This window comes from Bombina bombina, chromosome 11 (assembly GCF_027579735.1).
Source record: "Bombina bombina isolate aBomBom1 chromosome 11, aBomBom1.pri, whole genome shotgun sequence".
Taxonomy (NCBI): domain Eukaryota; kingdom Metazoa; phylum Chordata; class Amphibia; order Anura; family Bombinatoridae; genus Bombina; species Bombina bombina.
In genome coordinates, this window is record NC_069509.1 from 162,112,210 (window position 1) to 162,134,452 (window position 22,243).

The following is a 22,243-nucleotide window of genomic DNA, read 5'->3' on the forward strand; positions in this document are numbered from 1 at the left end:
GATAAATTCATCCAATACAAAAGTGCTGTCCAGAGTTCTAAACCAAAAAAAAAACCTTAGATGCCTTCTTTTTCAAATACAGATACCAAGAGAACGAAGAAAATTGATAATAGGAGTAAATTAGAAAGTTGCTTAAAATTGCATGCTCTATCTGAATCACGAAAGAAAAATTTTGGGTTCAGTGTCCCTTTAAGTATATTGCACCAAACATTCCCAGAATTGAGCCACAATAAAATAAAGGTTAAACCTTTATAATTAACCCTTTAGTCTCTAAGTCACATCAGAACAGTGCCTGCACCCTGCCTATAAATATCCTATATAAAGGATATATAATGTCCCAAACGGAAATTGCAGCTAAATATTCTTAAAGTGCAAGTCTCCAATACCTAGAAGACAAAGGCACTTACCTGCAATCCAACAGTCACTCAGGACAACAGCTCACAAGGTGTGAAAGGACACATACTCCTTACAGAGACCTGTAGAAAAAAGAAAGAACAGAGTAACGAACTCTGGTTTTCTGTACCAAGGGCAGCGATATGTTAGGAAAACAAAGTAAGGACCACCTCACAACTTCCTAACTGCTTAAAAGTCACCACTACTCTACTGAAGAGATTGACATGGACTCGGCTAAACCCAAATCCTTGCTTGCAGGGAAAAGTACCCAAAAAAGGAATTAATTTCTTCAGACATCAAACTTAACCTCCTCCATTGACAGAGGCAAAGAAAATGACTGGGGATTATAGGTAGGGGAGTGACATTTAACAGCTTTGCTGTGGTGCTCTTTGCCTCCTCCTGCTGGCCAGGAGTGATATTCCAACTAGTAATTGGAATGATGTTGTAGACTCTCCATATCTTAGGAAAGAAAACATTCTACAATATACTTTCATTATTTATTTTGTCAATTTTTCCTGTAATTCCATTCTGAAACTGTGAACTTTTCAGTTCCTGTTAGAAATGGAAGTGCAGAACACTGTTATATACCACACAACCATTGGCTGCGCTCTCTAGTGACCTATTTATGACTGTACCTAATTGGCAACAGCAGAAAAAGTAACCTAAGTTACAACATGGCAGCTCCCATTGTTTTATAAACATTAAAACTTTACACTTATTTAGTCAATATTTAAATTGGTAATAAAACTTTAAAAAATACATCTACATGTTATTTACAGGCTAATCATTTCCTTACTGCATTGTTCTATCTAGCATTTGTTTAGTGTTTAATGTCCCTTTAAACTGATATAATTACATGCTCTAATCTGTATTAGCAAGTAATTTAGATACTAACGACGCATAGTTAAAGTCCTGCTCAGGACCCGCAAAGCACTGCTGGTCCTCAGCAGAAACACCTGGGTTGTGAGACTAGCGCTTCTGATTATATCAGTCGCAGTGTCTACTCTGGACCAGCAGTTCTCTGCAGGCCCTGGGCGGGACTTTAGGTATGTGTTTAACACCTTTGCAGAGGTTAAATCCATAGCATTTCAGTGTTGCTAGTGTTAGAGCATGTCATTTTAACACTAATTATTGGAGCATTATTATTGACAATATGAACTGAACTGATAAGAGTTCTATATGGGATATAATTAATTATATTTCCGATACACCATTTTATTATTCTGAGGTTTATATGCCGTTTCCCTATAATGATTATAGCTAATAAACACAAGTGCAGTTCTTGAAAGTGTAATTTTACATGAGGTATAAGGAAAGACCCGGGATATCGCACAATCAGAATCCTAGTGAACTGAATTACGTGTATAAGCAATTAAACACTGCATTGCAAAAGAAATCTTTTATAATCACTTAAGCAACTGATATTTGTCAGAAAAACAAATCTACCAATCATATAAATGTATAAATGCACTGTATTTGTAGTATGCATTTGCTGATTATTCAATTCCACTATATTTCATGGTCCTTTAATAAAAGTCATGTTAAAAAAAAAAAAAGTATTATAAAACACCTTGAATCCAAATGTTATGTTATAACAACATAAATATGGACATGTGCAGACTGTGCAGGGATGAAATAAACACATAAAGTGTAAATTAAACACTACCACCTCTTGGATGCAGTTAATTTCTATTCATGAAAATACATTTTAAATAAGAGGAGCAACACAGCACTATTTGTATAGAATAAATTCATACTTAAATATGAAACTTACTAAGAATCTCGTTGCAAAGTCTCTGTGATAATCGCTTTTTGTCAAGAAAGCCTCCAACAATGTGTAATTCCAGCCTGACAAAAATATATATATATATATTTATATACATATAAGTAGATGATAGCTACAGATAAATAGATAGATACAGAGATAGATAAAATAGATAGATACAGAGAGATAGATCACTAAATTAATTTTTATTTTAATGTCCATTTACAGCAGATATTAAAAGGGACAGTCTAGTCAAAAATAAACGTTCATGAGTCAGATAGGGCATGTCCTTTTAAACAACTTTCCAATTTACATTTATCATAAAATTTGCTTTGTTCTCTTGGTATTCTTGGTTGAAAGCTAAACCTAGGTAAGCTCATAAGCCAATTTCTAAGCCATTTGAAGGCCGCCTCTTATCTGAATGCATTTGACAGTTTTTTTTTAGAGCTAGACAGCGCTAGTTCATGTGTGCCATATAGATAATATTATGCTCAATCCCATGGCGTTACCTAGAAGTCAGCACTATTTGGCTAAACTGCAAGCCTGTCAAAATAACTGAAACAAGGAGCAGTCTGCAGAGGCTTAGACACAAGATAATCACAAAGGTAAAAAGTACATTAATATAACTGTCCCTTTAGAAAGGAAAAAATAATGAGCCTTTCATAGCTCATTTGCAAATTCTTACCCAGAGTTCTCTGCTCCAGTGGGAACCATTCTGATGGAGAGTGTGCTGATGGGCTATTGTGTGTCTGTATTAGTGTCTAGATATAGCTAGATGTAAGTGAGGTTCTACTGTGCCCTTACATATAGATCTATTGTGTGTCTGTATTAGTGTCTAGATATAGCTAGATGTAAGTGAGCTGCTATGTGCCCTTACATATAGATCTATTGTGTGTCTGTATTAGTGTCTAGATATAGCTAGATGTAAGTGAGGTTCTACTGTGCCCTTACATATAGATCTATTGTGTGTCTGTATTAGTGTCTAGATATAGCTAGATGTAAGTGAGGTTCTACTGTGCCCTTACATATAGATCTATTGTGTGTCTGTATTAGTGTCTAGATATAGCTAGATGTAAGTGAGCTGCTATGTGCCCTTACATATAGATCTATTGTGTGTCTGTATTAGTGTCTAGATATAGCTAGATGTAAGTGAGGTTCTACTGTGCCCTTACATATAGATCTATTGTGTGTCTGTATTAGTGTCTAGATATAGCTAGATGTAAGTGAGGTTCTAATGTGCCCTTACATATAGATCTATTGTGTGTCTGTATTAGTGTCTAGATATAGCTAGATGTAAGTGAGGTTCTACAGTGCCCTTACATATAGATTTATTGTGTGTCTGTATTAGTGTCTAGATATAGCTAGATGTAAGTGAGGTTCTACTGTGCCCTTACATATAGATCTATTGTGTGTCTGTATTAGTGTCTAGATATAGCTAGATGTAAGTGAGGTTCTACTGTGCCCTTACATATAGATCTATTGTGTGTCTGTATTAGTGTCTAGATATAGCTAGATGTAAGTGAGCTGCTATGTGCCCTTACATATAGATCTATTGTGTGTCTGTATTAGTGTCTAGATATAGCTAGATGTAAGTGAGCTGCTATGTGCCCTTACATATAGATCTATTGTGTGTCTGCATTAGTGTCTAGATATAGCTAGATGTAAGTGAGGTTCTACTGTGCCCTTACATATAGATCTATTGTGTGTCTGTATTAGTGTCTAGATATAGCTAGATGTAAGTGAGGTTCTACTGTGCCTTTACATATAGATCTATTGTGTGTCTGTATTAGTGTCTAGATATAGCTAGATGTGAGGTTCTACAGTGCCCTTACATATAGATCTATTGTGTGTCTGTATTAGTGTCTAGATGTAGCTAGATGTAAGTGAGCTGCTATGTGCCCTTACATATAGATCTATTGTGTGTCTGTATTAGTGTCTAGATATAGCTAGATGTAAGTGAGGTTCTACTGTGTCCTTACATATAGATCTATTGTGTGTCTGTATTAGTGTCTAGATATAGCTAGATGTAAGTGAGGTTCTACTGTGCCCTTACATATAGATCTATTGTGTGTCTGTATTAGTGTCTAGATATAGCTAGATGTAAGTGAGCTGCTATGTACCCTTACATATAGATCTATTGTGTGTCTGTATTAGTGTCTAGATATAGCTAGATGTAAGTGAGCTGCTATGTACCCTTACATATAGATCTATTGTGTGTCTGTATTAGTGTCTAGATATAGCTAGATGTAAGTGAGCTGCTATGTACCCTTACATATAGATCTATTGTGTGTCTGTATTAGTGTCTAGATATAGCTAGATGTAAGTGAGCTGCTATGTGCCCTTACATATAGATCTATTGTGTGTCTGTATTAGTTTCTAGATATAGCTAGATGTAAGTGAGGTTCTACTGTGCCCTTACATATAGATCTATTGTGTGTCTGTATTAGTGTCTAGATATAGCTAGATGTAAGTGAGCTGCTATGTGCCCTTACATATAGATCTATTGTGTGTCTGTATTAGTGTCTAGATATAGCTAGATGTAAGTGAGGTTCTACTGTGCCCTTACATATAGATCTATTGTGTGTCTGTATTAGTGTCTAGATATAGCTAGATGTAAGTGAGGTTCTACTGTGCCCTTACATATAGATCTATTGTGTGTCTGTATTAGTGTCTAGATATAGCTAGATGTAAGTGAGGTTCTACTGTGCCATTACATATAGATCTATTGTGTGTCTGTATTAGTGTCTATATAGCTAGATGTAAGTGAGCTGCTATGTGCCCTTACATATAGATCTATTGTGTGTCTGTATTAGTGTCTAGATATAGCTAGATGTAAGTGAGGTTCTACTGTGCCCTTACATATAGATCTATTGTGGGTCTGTATTAGTGTCTAGATATAGCTAGATGTAAGTGAGGTTCTACTGTGCCCTTACATATAGATCTATTGTGTGTCTGTATTAGTGTCTAGATATAGCTAGATGTAAGTGAGGTTCTACTGTGCCCTTACATATAGATCTATTGTGTGTCTGTATTAGTGTCTAGATATAGCTAGATGTAAGTGAGGTTCTACTGTGCCCTTACATATAGATCTATTGTGTGTCTGTATTAGTGTCTAGATATAGCTAGATGTAAGTGAGGTTCTACTGTGCCCTTACATATAGATCTATTGTGTGTCTGTATTAGTGTCTAGATATAGCTAGATGTAAGTGAGCTGCTATGTGCCCTTACATATAGATCTATTGTGTGTCTGTATTAGTGTCTAGATATAGCTAGATGTAAGTGAGCTGCTATGTGCCCTTACATATAGATCTATTGTGTGTCTGTATTAGTGTCTAGATATAGCTAGATGTGAGGTTCTACAGTGCCCTTACATATAGATCTATTGTGTGTCTGTATTAGTGTCTAGATATAGCTAGATGTAAGTGAGCTGCTATGTGCCCTTACATATAGATCTATTGTGTGTCTGTGTTAGTGTCTAGATATAGCTAGATGTAAGTGAGCTGCTATGTGCCCTTACATATAGATCTATTGTGTGTCTGTATTAGTGTCTAGATATAGCTAGATGTAAGTGAGCTGCTATGTGCCCTTACATATAGATCTATTGTGTGTCTGTATTAGTGTCTAGATATAGCTAGATGTAAGTGAGGTTCTAATGTGCCCTTACATATAGATCTATTGTGTGTCTGTATTAGTGTCTAGATATAGCTAGATGTAAGTGAGGTTCTACAGTGCCCTTACATATAGATCTATTGTGTGTCTGTATTAGTGTCTAGATATAGCTAGATGTAAGTGAGCTGCTATGTGCCCTTACATATAGATCTATTGTGTGTCTGTATTAGTGTCTAGATATAGCTAGATGTAAGTGAGCTGCTATGTGCCCTTACATATAGATCTATTGTGTGTCTGTATTAGTGTCTAGATATAGCTAGATGTAAGTGAGGTTCTACTGTGCCCTTACATATAGATCTATTGTGTGTCTGTATTAGTGTCTAGATATAGCTAGATGTAAGTGAGGTTCTACTGTGCCCTTACATATAGATCTATTGTGTGTCTGTATTAGTGTCTAGATATAGCTAGATGTAAGTGAGCTGCTATGTGCCCTTACATATAGATCTATTGTGTGTCTGTATTAGTGTCTAGATATAGCTAGATGTAAGTGAGCTGCTATGTGCCCTTACATATAGATCTATTGTGTGTCTGTATTAGTGTCTAGATATAGCTAGATGTAAGTGAGGTTCTACTGTGCCCTTACATATAGATCTATTGTGTGTCTGTATTAGTGTCTAGATATAGCTAGATGTAAGTGAGCTGCTATGTGCCCTTACATATAGATCTATTGTGTGTCTGTATTAGTGTCTAGATATAGCTAGATGTAAGTGAGCTGCTATGTGCCCTTACATATAGATCTATTGTGTGTCTGTATTAGTGTCTAGATATAGCTAGATGTAAGTGAGCTGCTATGTGCCCTTACATATAGATCTATTGTGTGTCTGTATTAGTGTCTAGATATAGCTAGATGTAAGTGAGGTTCTACTGTGCCCTTACATATAGATCTATTGTGTGTCTGTATTAGTGTCTAGATATAGCTAGATGTAAGTGAGGTTCTACTGTGCCCTTACATATAGATCTATTGTGTGTCTGTATTAGTGTCTAGATATAGCTAGATGTAAGTGAGGTTCTACTGTGCCCTTACATATAGATCTATTGTGTGTCTGTATTAGTGTCTAGATATAGCTAGATGTAAGTGAGGCTGCTACTGTGCCCTTACATATAGATCTATTGTGTGTCTGTATTAGTGTCTAGATATAGCTAGATGTAAGTGAGGTTCTACTGTGCCCTTACATATAGATCTATTGTGTGTCTGTATTAGTGTCTAGATATAGCTAGATGTAAGTGAGGTTCTACAGTGCCCTTACATATAGATCTATTGTGTGTCTGTATTAGTGTCTAGATATAGCTAGATGTAAGTGAGGTTCTAATGTGCCCTTACATATAGATCTATTGTGTGTCTGTATTAGTGTCTAGATATAGCTAGATGTAAGTGAGGCTTCTACTGTGCCCTTACATATAGATCTATTGTGTGTCTGTATTAGTGTCTAGATATAGCTAGATGTAAGTGAGCTGCTATGTGCCCTTACATATAGATCTATTGTGTGTCTGTATTAGTGTCTAGATATAGCTAGATGTAAGTGAGGTTCTACTGTGCCCTTACATATAGATCTATTGTGTGTCTGTATTAGTGTCTAGATATAGCTAGATGTAAGTGAGCTGCTACTGTGCCCTTACATATAGATCTATTGTGTGTCTGTATTAGTGTCTAGATATAGCTAGATGTAAGTGAGGTTCTACTGTGCCCTTACATATAGATCTATTGTGTGTCTGTATTAGTGTCTAGATATAGCTAGATGTAAGTGAGGTTCTACTGTGCCCTTACATATAGATCTATTGTGTGTCTGTATTAGTGTCTAGATATAGCTAGATGTAAGTGAGCTGCTATGTACCCTTACATATAGATCTATTGTGTGTCTGTATTAGTGTCTAGATATAGCTAGATGTAAGTGAGGTTCTAATGTGCCCTTACATATAGATCTATTGTGTGTCTGTATTAGTGTCTAGATATAGCTAGATGTAAGTGAGGTTCTACTGTGCCCTTACATATAGATCTATTGTGTGTCTGTATTAGTGTCTAGATATAGCTAGATGTAAGTGAGGTTCTACTGTGCCCTTACATATAGATCTATTGTGTGTCTGTATTAGTGTCTAGATATAGCTAGATGTAAGTGAGGTTCTACTGTGCCCTTACATATAGATCTATTGTGTGTCTGTATTAGTGTCTAGATATAGCTAGATGTAAGTGAGGTTCTACTGTGCCCTTACATATAGATCTATTGTGTGTCTGTATTAGTGTCTAGATATAGCTAGATGTAAGTGAGGTTCTACTGTGCCCTTACATATAGATCTATTGTGTGTCTGTATTAGTGTCTAGATATAGCTAGATGTAAGTGAGGTTCTACTGTGCCCTTACATATAGATCTATTGTGTGTCTGTATTAGTGTCTAGATATAGCTAGATGTAAGTGAGGCTGCTATGTGCCCTTACATATAGATCTATTGTGTGTCTGTATTAGTGTCTAGATATAGCTAGATGTAAGTGAGGTTCTACTGTGCCCTTACATATAGATCTATTGTGTGTCTGTATTAGTGTCTAGATATAGCTAGATGTAAGTGAGGTTCTACTGTGCCCTTACATATAGATCTATTGTGTGTCTGTATTAGTGTCTAGATATAGCTAGATGTAAGTGAGCTGCTATGTGCCCTTACATATAGATCTATTGTGTGTCTGTATTAGTGTCTAGATATAGCTAGATGTAAGTGAGCTGCTATGTGCCCTTACATATAGATCTATTGTGTGTCTGTATTAGTGTCTAGATATAGCTAGATGTAAGTGAGGTTCTACTGTGCCCTTACATATAGATCTATTGTGTGTCTGTATTAGTGTCTAGATATAGCTAGATGTAAGTGAGCTGCTATGTGCCCTTACATATAGATCTATTGTGTGTCTGTATTAGTGTCTAGATATAGCTAGATGTAAGTGAGCTGCTATGTGCCCTTACATATAGATCTATTGTGTGTCTGCATTAGTGTCTAGATATAGCTAGATGTGAGGTTCTACAGTGCCCTTACATATAGATCTATTGTGTGTCTGTATTAGTGTCTAGATATAGCTAGATGTAAGTGAGGTTCTACTGTGCCCTTACATATAGATCTATTGTGGGTCTGTATTAGTGTCTAGATATAGCTAGATGTAAGTGAGGTTCTACTGTGCCCTTACATATAGATCTATTGTGTGTCTGTATTAGTGTCTAGATATAGCTAGATGTAAGTGAGCTGCTATGTGCCCTTACATATAGATCTATTGTGTGTCTGTATTAGTGTCTAGATATAGCTAGATGTAAGTGAGGTTCTACTGTGCCCTTACATATAGATCTATTGTGTGTCTGTATTAGTGTCTAGATATAGCTAGATGTGAGGTTCTACAGTGCCCTTACATATAGATCTATTGTGTGTCTGTATTAGTGTCTAGATATAGCTAGATGTAAGTGAGCTGCTATGTGCCCTTACATATAGATCTATTGTGTGTCTGTATTAGTGTCTAGATATAGCTAGATGTGAGGTTCTACAGTGCCCTTACATATAGATCTATTGTGTGTCTGTATTAGTGTCTAGATATAGCTAGATGTAAGTGAGGTTCTACTGTGCCCTTACATATAGATCTATTGTGTGTCTGTATTAGTGTCTAGATATAGCTAGATGTGAGGTTCTACAGTGCCCTTACATATAGATCTATTGTGTGTCTGTATTAGTGTCTAGATATAGCTAGATGTAAGTGAGCTGCTATGTGCCCTTACATATAGATCTATTGTGTGTCTGTATTAGTGTCTAGATATAGCTAGATGTAAGTGAGGTTCTACTGTGCCCTTACATATAGATTTATTGTGTGTCTGTATTAGTGTCTAGATATAGCTAGATGTAAGTGAGGTTCTACTGTGCCCTTACATATAGATCTATTGTGTGTCTGTATTAGTGTCTAGATATAGCTAGATGTAAGTGAGCTGCTATGTACCCTTACATATAGATCTATTGTGTGTCTGTATTAGTGTCTAGATATAGCTAGATGTAAGTGAGCTGCTATGTGCCCTTACATATAGAATCCTACCTGCCCTCTTTAGAGTCTTGTGATAAGGACTTGACTGCACAGAGAATGTCACGCACCTCCCTTTCAGTATCTGACCCATCACAGTGAGCTAAGCACGTGGCCCCACTTCCTGCAATAAAACAAAATATAAAATAACAGTAATGTCAAATGTCCAATGTAGCCAAATACTCTAAATAAATCAGAAGACGCATGTGATAGACACAGGGCATAAAAAGACAGAGGCTGCGTTTACACAGTTGATGCAATTGTTTAGCCAGAAAGTGTTAACCAGTTTGGCAGGTGTAAGGTATTGTTCGGCCTTTTCACTAGGTTTACTTCCTTTTGTCTATTTTAATAGTGCACAGAAAATTTAAGTGTTTAAGGGTTAACAAAGTCAACATTAACCCTTTATGATTCTGATAGAGCATGCACTTTTAAAGGGACAGTCTACCCCAGAATTGTTATTGTCTAAAAAGATAGATAATCCCTTTATTACCCATTCCCCAGTTTTACATAACCAACACAGTTATATTAATATACTTTTTACCTCTGTGATTATCTTGTATCTAAGCCTCTGCAGACTGCCCCTTTATTTCAGTTCTTTTGACAGACTTGCATTTTAGCCAATCAGTGCCCTCTCATAAATAACACCACGGGAGTGAGCACAATGTTATCTATATTTCACACGTGAACTAACGCCCTCTAGCTGTGAAAAACTGTCAAAATACACTAAGATAAGAGGTGGCCTTCAAGAGCTTAGAAATTAGCATATGGGCCTACCTAGGTTTAGCTTTCAACAAAGAATACCAAGAGAACAAAGCAAATCTGATAATAAATTGGGAAGTTGTTTAAAATCGCATGCCCTATCTGAATAATTTAAGTTTAATTTTGACTAGACCATCCCTTTAAACAACTTTCTAATTTACTAATATCAAATTTGTTTAATTCTCTTGGTATTCTTGTTTGAAGAGCACACCTAGAAAGAATTAAGAGCAGCAATGCATTACTTAGAGATGCCTGCTTATTGGTATCTACACAAACATGGCTCTTGTCATTGGCTCGCCCGATATTGAGAGTTATTTAAAATTCTATTCTGTATCTGAATCCTGAAATGTAATTTTATTTTTACATTCCATTTAAAAGGGACATAAAATCCAAATTTTTGTTTCATGATCTAGATTGAGCATGTTATTTCAAACAACTTTCCAGTTTACGTCTATTATCTAATTTGTTTTGTTCTCTTGGTATTCTTAGTTGAAAACAGAATTTATGTTTACCTGATAAATTACTTTCTCCAACGGTGTGTCCGGTCCACGGCGTCATCCTTACTTGTGGGATATTCTCTTCCCCAACAGGAAATGGCAAAGAGCCCAGCAAAGCTGGTCACATGATCCCTCCTAGGCTCCGCCTTCCCCAGTCATTCGACCGACGTAAAGGAGGAATATTTGCATAGGAGAAACCATATGATACCGTGGTGACTGTAGTTAAAGAAAATAAATTATCAGACCTGATTAAAAAACCAGGGCGGGCCGTGGACCGGACACACCGTTGGAGAAAGTAATTTATCAGGTAAACATAAATTCTGTTTTCTCCAACATAGGTGTGTCCGGTCCACGGCGTCATCCTTACTTGTGGGAACCAATACCAAAGCTTTAGGACACGGATGAAGGGAGGGAGCAAATCAGGTCACCTAGATGGAAGGCACCACGGCTTGCAAAACCTTTCTCCCAAAAATAGCCTCAGAAGAAGCAAAAGTATCAAACTTGTAAAATTTAGTAAAAGTTAAACACTAAAAAACTCTAAGCCATCTCCGTGGAGATGTTGCCTGTACAACGGCAAAGAGAATGACTGGGGAAGGCGGAGCCTAGGAGGGATCATGTGACCAGCTTTGCTGGGCTCTTTGCCATTTCCTGTTGGGGAAGAGAATATCCCACAAGTAAGGATGACGCCGTGGACCGGACACACCTATGTTGGAGAAAAGGATACCTAGGGAGGCTCAGGAGCTGCCGATTGGTGGCTGCACATATATGCCTCATGCTATTGGCTCACCCAATGCGTTAACTATCTCCCAGTAATGCATTGCTGCTTCTTAAACAAAAGGATACCAAGAGAATGAAGCAAATTAGATAATAGAAGTAATTTAGAAATTTGTTTAAAATAATATGATCTATCTGAATTAAAAAAGAAAAAAAATTGATTTACATGTCCCTTTAATTATAACCCTACACTCACTTTAACTTAACATTCAACAACTTGGTAGTTTTTAAAGAAAATCAGAGTTGCTTAACAACTTTAACTTATCAGTATAAAAGACCTTTTTTGTGAATTCCACTTTCTCCTGTGATCGACTCAGCAGTAATAGCCAGATATTTAATAAACTATTTAATATACACCAGTGACAGAATCCTATGTTTAATTAATATCATTTTTTTCATGGTTTTAAACAATAGCAGTTTGTCAACATATTTCTTAGATATTCATAGGATTTTATTAAAGGGATAGTCTAGTCAAATTGAAACTCATGATTTAGATAGAGCATGCAATTTTAAGCAACTTTCTAAATTACTATTATCATTTTTTTATGTTCTCTTGTTATCTTTATTTGAAAAAGCAGGAATTTAAGTTTACGAGCCAGTCCATTTTTTAGTTCAGCACCTGGGTAGCGCTTGCTGATTAGAGTATAAATGTAGCCACCAATCAGCAAGCACTACCCAGGTGCTGAACCAAAAATGGGCCGGATTTTAAGATTACATTCCTGCTTTTTCAAATAAAGATACCAAGATAACAAAGAAAAAATTATTAATAGGAGTAAATTAGAAAGTTGCTTCAAATTGTTGCTGTATCTGAATCATGAATGTTTAATTTTGACTTGACTGTCCCTTTATATTGGAAATGAAATGTGTGTTTTACACAAATTACAAATATTTCACATTTAGTAATATTAGCTCGTGTTCATTAATGTCCACAAGTTGAAAGTTGTAAATGATGTATAATTTATCATTTTTAGTGTCTGTTACCTTGAAAACAACTTCCCGCTGTTGCAATTTGAAGAACAGAAAACATTTTTTTTGACTGCTATTTTTTTGGCTATTACACCAGTAATGGAAATCATTTTGTTATGATTTTCTACTTCAAATTTTCTGACTATTCTTTGATTTAAACAATTAAAACCCTAGCTGAACTCAAATGACATGAAGGGTTATTAACTAATGCTGCATTCTTAATTTAATTGAAATAAATTTCCATTAAAATGAAAGAAAAATAGCTTTTTTTGGCATTGTTACAATGTGGCGATACCTTCATTTCATTATATAAAAAAAACAACCACATATTCAGTGGAAATGGCAAATGCTGGTCAGCAAAACAGTGCAGCTACACCCACCCTAGGAAACATTTTTAGGATGCCAGTGTTCCGTTAGATTTTGCTATCCATCATAATGCGCATGAGCTAACTGCACCTGCGCATTTCACAGCTGTTTAGGACTATCTGTGGAATGTGCTGACGTAATTAGTGCAGTGTTTGGGTAACAGAAAATGATAGCACACCAGTTCATTTAATACACATTTTAACCATTGGTCAGGCTGCTTATGTCTTTTAAAATGTTAGATCTGTAAAACATATTTTGGACAACACTATAATGACATTGAGCAAATAGAAAGTTGATACCAATAAAGCTACCCTGCTTCATTTTTAAGCCAAGTAGATTTAAAGGGACATGAAACCCAAAAATTTCATTTCATGATTCAGATAGTGAATACAATTTTAAACAACTTTCCAATTTCGATCTATTATTTAATTTGCTTCCTTCTCTTGTTATCATTTGCTGAAAGGTTTATCTAGGCAAGTTTATGAGCAGCAGAGAACCTAGGTTCTAGCTGCTGATTGGTGGCTGCATATATATATACACCGATTGTGATTGGCTCACCCATGTGTTCAGTTAGAAACTAGTAGTGCATTGATGCTCCTTCAACAAATGATACCAAGAGAATAAAACAGATTAGATAATAGAAATAAATTAGAAAGTTGTTTAAAATTGTATTCTCTATCTGACTCATGATCTGATTTGGGTAGAAAAGTACAAAAAAACAGCATCCTATGAAAGTAAAGATGCAGCTTCAATGTAGAAACGTAGCAACAAAAATAAAGCCAAGTAGATGATGGTTTTTTTTTTTGGGGGGGGGGGGTTTGAGGACCACTTAATGCAGTAGAATTACATAATTAACAAGTACACAATAAAAGACAATGCAATAGCACTTACTTTGGATTTCAAATAAACAGATTTTTTTCTGTTAAATTATTTTTTCCCTCCCATTTTCCGACCCCCTGTACCATGTGACAGACATCAGCCAATCACAGACTAGTATACGTATACCCTGTGAGCTTGTGCACATGCTCAGTAGGAGCTTGTTCCCCATAAAGTGTGAATATAAAAAGACTGTGCAAAATTGAATAATGGAAGGAAATTGGAAAGTGTCTTAAAACTGCTGCTCTATCTGAATCATAAAAGGTTATTTTGACTTGAGTGTCCCTTTAAATCACCATATACCAGTAAATCACTACATACATTTTCACTATTGAAACGTGAATAAAGGGGTTGTAATTTGGGATTTTCTTTTTTTAAGGCAGACTTTTGAGGTTACTTTTTACTTTACCTGTGTGCCGAAGTACCAAGAGGTGGCACGTTGTGGCATCATCAGTTCCAAGGATGCTAACAGAGCCTGTTTAAAAAACAAATAAATAAGGAAAAGAAAGAAAAAATAGACAAAGAATAAACAAAATAAAATTATTAATTACAACCAGGGTAGCCTTTTTTTCATAGGGTGTTTGCTTTGTCCACACAATTGCCAATTCCCAATATGGGCTCGATTTATCAAGCCCTTCGCCTCCCTACAACTGAAGGTTTGCGCAAGAGAAGCTGCAGTCAGTATTTATCAAGCTGCAGTCATCAGATCGCTGCTTCCCTCTTAGGTGGAGAATTAAATCTCCCCGGTCTCGTCTGACCGGGGAGATTGACAGCTCCTGCCCGCACGTAATTGGCTATGCGCGGGCAGGGGGCGGGATTTCACGCAAGAGCAAAATATCGCTTGGATGCAATGTTAAATTCTGGCAGCGGATTGCTGACCTACAGAAGAGAGCTGGGACGGACAGGGGCGCATATGTACGCCCCTGTCTGCTCTTACTTAATAAATTGAGTCCTTTATGTCACTGCAGACCACAGATGGAAAACATATGAACAGAAAGGTAGAAATAATAAAGGGCTACTGAATTGTGCAAAATGCAAAAAGATTAAAACAAAATATTTAATGACCACATAATATGTATTGATTGCAAGAAATATGGGTACTGTGATCAGACAGATTCATATATTTATTTCACAATAATACTAGAACAAAAGATAACAAGCCCATGGCGTAGTATATATTTTAGATAGATATTTACAGCACCTCACTAACTCTTTGTTTCATGTGCACGTCTGGGATAGGGTATCTGCATACATCCCACAAATGTTGAATGTCTAAATAAACTCCCACCGCATCATGGAATATTTCAAAGCTTAGGCATGATTAAGGGTGATTGAACCCGAAACGTTGCATGTGATAGCCTGGACCTGTTTGTTCCAATAAAGCTTTGAAATATTCCATAGTGCTGTGAGAGTTTATTTGGATATTAGTATATATTTAGAACAGCCTTCTTGTGGATATGGTAGTACAGTATTACAGTATTGGAATTACAAATTTAAAGGGACAGTAAAGTCAAAATTAGACTTTTATGATTCAGAAAGAATATGCATTTTTAAATAACTTTCCAGTGTACTTCTATTATGTAAATTTGCTTCGTCCTCTTGGTATCCTTTGCTGAAAAGCATATGTAGGTAGGCTCAGGAGCAGCAATGCACTACTGGGCGCTAGCTGCTGATTGGTGGCTACGCACATATGCTTCTTGTCATTGGATCACCTGATGTGATCATCTTGCTCCCTGTAATGCATTGCTGTTCTTCAAAACAAATGATTCCAATAGAACAAAGCACATTTGATAATAGAAGTCAACTGGAAAGTTTTTAAAATTGCATGCTCTATTTAAAAGGGACATGATACCCATGTGTATGTTAAAGCACTTGAAACTGATGCAGCATAGCTGTAAAAAGCTGACTAGAAAATATCACCTGAACATCTCTATGTAAAAAAGGAAGATGTTTACCTCAAATTCCCTAAGTATTCACAACCCACTGTAAAGAGACTTTAAGCAGCCAATCAGTATACTAGTTCCAGGACAAGCTAGGGAGTGTGCATCTGTCATGTGCAGGCACAGTCATGTTATTTTCCCATTAAGCTTTATGAAATCTCATGAGATCACAGCAAAGGCAAAGCATTACCTCAGCACTGCTAATGCCAATTGGCTATTGTTTTTTTTTATTACAACTTGCATCTGGACAGCAGCTGAAGAATAACTGTTCACTCAACACTTACTATGGTGAGCTGAAGAAATTTTGAGGTAAAATATCGTCCCTATTTTACATAGAGATGTTCATGAGATATTTTCTAGTTAGCTTTTACAGTTATACAACATCACTTTCAAGTGATTTACCATATGAGTAGTATGTCCCTTTAAATCATGAAAGAAAAATGGTGGGTTTCAGATCTTTTTAAAGGGACATTGAAAACAATTTTTTTTCTTTCATGATTCAGATAGAGTATTTGATTTTAAACCATTTTCCAATTTACTTCTAATATCTCATTTGTTCTGTTCTCTTGTTATCCTTTGGTGAAAAGCATACCTAGGTAATCTCAGGAGCTGTTGACTGATTGGTGTACATGTATGCCTCATGTTAACTGGCTCACCCAATGCGTTCAGCTAGCTACCAGTAGTGCATTGCTGCTCCTTCAACAAAGGATACCAAGAGAGTGAAGCAAATTAGATAATAGAAGTAAATTAGAAAGTTGTTTAAAATGTAATATCCTATCTGAATCATGAAATAAATTTTTTACGTTTTATGTCCCTTTAAGGAATACAGAATTAAAAATATATATACATTTAAGATAGATACAATTAATAAAGCTGTGCAACCCAAAGTACGGCCCGTGAGCCACAAATGTAGTTCACGTGGCTCCCACAGATATAAAAGCATATTTGATATAAGAAAAGCATTTGTACACTTCTAATTACGTAATCAAGCATGTGTATTTTGTAAATTAGTTCATAAAGCTTGCAAATTAATTCAAGGGACATAAATTAATATATCAGTTGAACGTGAAAATTTTCTGAAAATTGTGTTTGCTCCAATTGTTTTTAAATGGTTAAACTCCAACCACCACTTACCTTATTTGTAGGAGCCAATCAGGACTTGTTACTTGGATAAACAAGGCTAGTGACTTATTTTGTTAGTAAAGCGTGCATTATTTTGCAGTGCCTTATAACATCTGTTGATGCCAGGAACAGATATGTAACAGCGTTAGGCTTGTTAAGTCTGCAGTGTGTGCATTTTACCACTCACAATTAAACATTTTATTTTTAGAGTCTCAAAATCTGTGTGTGCCCCTTTAATATGAGGGGGTAGATCAGTAATTCCTAATCCTGTAGAAAGACTTAAACCAATTAAATATATTTTGTATCTTTTGGCGTAATTTCCCTTCAGCTCAACACACTTTTGCAAACAATGTAGCAAAATTTGTTACTGACTGTCCAGCCAATCATAAACACTCGTTATTAATTCATCATCGCTTGCAAATCTAATTTCTCGCAAGGGATCCAGTAAATAAAATGCAGCTCCAGCCACAAATGACTTGTGTGCAAGAGTTTTATCTTGTTAGAGAAGCACTTTCTCTCTTCTTTTTTTAATTTTTAGCTTGTGCAGTTTTGGTAAATTGCCATAGACGTCTCCTGTTATGGGCTCTCGGTATGAATCCAACCATCAAAATTCCCTCTGCCTGCCAAATCACTATAACCTTGCCTGTACTTGTTCGGACTTGACATTTCTGAGTGGGGGGGGGGGCTCCATTTTGCTTCCACTGTTAGTAGCAACAGTTATGGGTGATAAAAGTGAGTGGCAACTTTACAGATCTTTCCCCAGCTTAAAGGGACATTGTACACTAGATTTTTCTTTGCATAAATGTTTTGTAGATGTTCCATCTGGGAGTGTTTTTGTAACATTGTATAGTTTTGCTGATTTTCAGACTCCTAACCAAGCCTCAAAGTTTTAGATGTTTACTGATGTCTACAGACTCCTGCTTGCTCCTGTTTATGGGATCTTTTTATATGATTTCTCAGCCCATTTCAGTGGGTGTCTCAGCCTAACCTCATCAACAACAGTGCTAAACTGGGAGCTTCTAAGTTTTTAAAAGGTTTTATACTGGATGTTTAGATCAGTATCTGTGCATATTCTTCTTTATAGTTTAATTGGTGTATACTGTACCACGCCCAACACCACTTTTTTACTATGGCAACGATGGAGCACAGTCTCCTAATGTTTTAGGCTGTTAGAGATCAGCTTCTTTTTTTTTGTCCATCAAGCATTTCATGACTGCTCCATTTTCTACAATTTTTTCAACAACTCACACAAAGGGCTAGATTTATCATTAGCCGAAAGTCCTGATCAGTTGCAGGTTCGTTAATTTGAGCCTGCAACTGAAATCTTATATAGAGAATTGTAAATCTGCATCCTCAAAATAACACAGAATTATATATTTCACTACAGTGATGTAAACTCAGAGGTTCTTAGGATAAGGTTTTATTGAGATACCCTTGTAGTAACTAATTACAATCTAATTGTTATGATATAGAACTGAGGTCACATACTGTCGCTGGGTGTGGTCACTGCAAATTCTCTTTGCTGCACATAAAGAAATCCTTTGGGTCCAAATGTTTGTGTCGGTTGATTAGTTAAAGATTTAGCTCGATCCTGAGAGGGAAAAAAAAGAAAAGCAATATATAAATTTCAACTACCGTTATCACATAATTGTAGTATAAATGAGAAAAAACACAGTGGATTAGATTTGAATCATGTTTTCATTTTTAGAATAATAACTTTTCATATTATGGTTCTGGTTATATCAGACTGATTTGGTTGTATACATTAGATACGCATAGATAGATCATTGAAATAAATTAAATTATTGGGAGGTGAACTATCTCCAATTTAATAGGTTAATCATTCATATATCATCCACTTTTCAGCTGTACTTTATTGGAAGGAGAAAAAAAACCTTACCTTAATTAACCTTAAAGGGACACTAAACAATGAAAAAAAATGTAACTAACTTATCAATACATATATTTTAACCATATTTGCAATTAGCTTTGCGTGTCATATTTTTACTGTACTCTAGTTATGCTGCTCCGAAATTTTATTGATTTCCAAACCCAATCTAATCTTATTTGTCTCTCACGAATCGTGTATGATAACCTGAGTTATCAAGATGTCCGACTTTGTGCGCAATGCGCTATCTTCTTGAAACGTCATTACATACGTCACGTTCCATTTACACTGCAGACCGTCTGAATGCCAGTAACTTGTTTTGGGTAAGTCTGGCATCTAAGCGGTAATACGCGCATGCGCTAATGGCCGTATAGTATTGCGCATGCGCAGGGTGACAAATACAAGCAATAATGAGATGCACAAAATCGCTCTGTGGTTGGCTAATAGTTTTTGCATTGAAGGCACCAGAAACGGGGGGGTTGGCTTCAATGACGTTTTTTCCTAAATGTCATATATTATTTTATTCATTTTCTAACGCTCGTTTTCCGTTCAAAGTGGGTACGTTCAAAGTTTTGGAAATTCTTTAATAACAATTTAAATAGTTTTATTTAACTAAAGAAAAATAACCATTATATTAATAATAATTTATATAGTTTTATTAAACAAAAAACAATATATTTCCGGATGAATAACGTTTAGATTATAATGCATCTTAAATAGAAACTATCTTTAGATAGATTTTACCTCAAAAAGCATTTTATTTAAAAAAATAAAGTCAACACAAAAATTGTTATTGTTTAAAAAGATAGATAACGCCTTTACTATCCATTCCCCAAGCTTTGCACATCCAACAATATAATTTATAACCTTTAAACCTCTAAATTTCTGCCGGTCTCTAAGCGACTAAAGACAGCCTCTAATCACATGTTTGTTATTAGCTTTTCACAACAGGGGAGTGCTAGTTCAAGTAAGCCATATAGATAACATTGTGCTCAAGCCCGTTGAGTTCTTTAAGAGTCAGCACAACACAACACTAATTGGCTTAAATACAAGTAGACAGATAATAAATAAAAAGTCATGTGATCAGGTGGCTGTCAGAAGATGATTAGATACAAGGTAATCACGGAGATAAAAAGTAAATTAATATAACAATGTTTTCTGTGCAAAACTGGCGAATAAAGGGATTATCTATAATTTTTTAAACAATAAAAAAAATTGAGTTGACTGTCCCTTTAAATAAAAAAAAAAAAAATCAGATTTAAAAAAATAAATAAAAATAGTTTTTTATCCACCCTGAGAAAAACTGAAATTTTATCTACATACAATCAATATTGTTTTTGGTAAAATATTTTATTAAAATAAATCAGGCAAATTTTCAAAGTTTTTTTTTTTTACACAAAATATTCAAGCTTTTGTATGGGTTTGAACTAGCAAAGATACAAGTTTTCATATTGTATCTCACACTTCAGACATCGTGCACTATGTCACGGATATCAGGCTGCTAAGGTTAAACCTCCACCCCTTACTACCTAGCCCCTCACCTTTTCTCACCGGATTTGGACTTTGGGGAGCTTTCACAATCTTCCAGACGCTTGGTTTTGTTAATTTTGTATGTTTTACATCCTCCCAGAAGAGCTGATCATTAACCCCTTTCCGGCTGGCCGGGCTCCTGGAACTACCGGCCGGCCGCGCCTCCCCGCATACCCGCTGACATTTACACCAGGCCGCTTCAGTGGCCCTTTACCCCAGAGCTCCGCTCTTTTGTGGATTGGTACTCCCTAGGGAGGGCAAGAGGTGGGGTAATTGCCGGAGGAGAGCTCCCTTGGGAACTGGGGGTTTCGGACCCCCCTAGTTCATTTTGGCCTTCCTGGTCTACGTTTAATCACCCGTAGCTCCGGTCCCCAGACATGGATCACGTCGCTTTTTGGACTGTAGCATCTGGGGACCATATGGGCTTTCCAACGACACCCTGGATCACCCCGGAATAGCCACCACTGTCCCGCTGGGACTCTATGGGACAATGGACACTATGGGGGGCACCAGCCTGTCTGGAGAGGCGGGAATGGCGGGAGATCTGGGGATCTGATAAGGCGCTTTATCTTGATCAGTTTGTGTATAAAAACAGTGTGTTTCCAAAATAAAGTTGTTCTTTTTGTTTCACCTGAATGCTAGTCTGTCTCATCATTTGGGTAGGCTACGCTATAATCACTTTCTCCGCTACATAGCAGCATGTTCCAGGTATAGGAAGGACCCTTTGGCAGAGCTACCCAGTCGGGGTAGCCAGTATCCATCACACACTACATAAAACATTCTAATGTCCATAGTCAACTATATGTCTCCTCAGATCTAAGCGCTGCATTTATCACTCCGTGGAGGACAGGGGCGTACATATTCTTCCCTGTCTGCCCGGCTTTTCCTCTGGCGGGCAGCAATCCGTTGCCCACATTTAACATTGCACACAACCGCTCCTTTGCTCTCGCGTGCAACCTTGCCCCCTGGCCGCGCACAGCTAATCATGCTCGGGCAGGAGCTGTCACTCTCCCGGGTCAGACAAAACCATGGAGATTTAAATTCTTCACCTAAGAGGTAGAAAACAGTGCAGGGAAGCAGCGGTCTGATGTCCGCTGCTTGATAAATACTGACTGCGGGTTTGCTTGTACGAACCTGCAGTCAAAGAGGGCTTGATAAGTCAAGCCCAAAGTGTGATTTAAGCACAGGCAGCGTGGGTCTGCAGGGAGAGTGTCCTCTGCTCCTCCATCAAAAATTCCAGCCAGGCAACAAATACAAAGCAGTCTCTGCCTCCACTAAATACATCTATATACATACATAAAAGGACAAAATCCAGCAATAGTTAAAGGAACATGAAATCCAATTTATTCTTTCATGATTCAGATAGAGAATACATTTTTATACAACTTTCCAAATGACATTTGTATTATTCTGATGGTATCCTTTGTTGAAAGCTGATTGGTGGCTCCACGTATATGTCTGATGTTATTGACTCACCCATGTGCATCGTAATTTCTTCAACGAAAGAATGAAGCAAAATAAATAATAGATGTAAATTGGAAAGTTGCTTAACCCCTTAACGCCGTTCCATGTTGTCCTAACCGTGCTGGGCTTTAGACGTCCAACCCGCTCTGTTTTACTGAAGCAGCTATGGCTTCCTAACTGGGATAACAGACTGGAGGGCGTG

General features: G+C 36.7%; 1 protein-coding gene across 2 annotated transcripts in view; it reads right to left on the reverse strand.

The window, feature by feature from the left end:
• NTAN1 (N-terminal asparagine amidase) overlaps window positions 1–22,243 on the reverse strand; it is a 79,956-nt gene that overhangs the window by 50,932 nt on the left and 6,781 nt on the right. The window contains exons 2-5 of one of the 2 annotated variants that reach the window (XM_053694362.1): window positions 18,648–18,750; window positions 14,507–14,572; window positions 9,875–9,983; window positions 2,168–2,241 (exon numbers count right to left, since the gene is read on the reverse strand). In XM_053694362.1, coding sequence (XP_053550337.1) covers window positions 2,168–2,241; window positions 9,875–9,983; window positions 14,507–14,572; window positions 18,648–18,750 — 352 coding nt within the window. The remainder of the gene's footprint in view (window positions 1–2,167; window positions 2,242–9,874; window positions 9,984–14,506; window positions 14,573–18,647; window positions 18,751–22,243) is intronic. The other variant, XM_053694363.1, reaches the window with a different exon arrangement.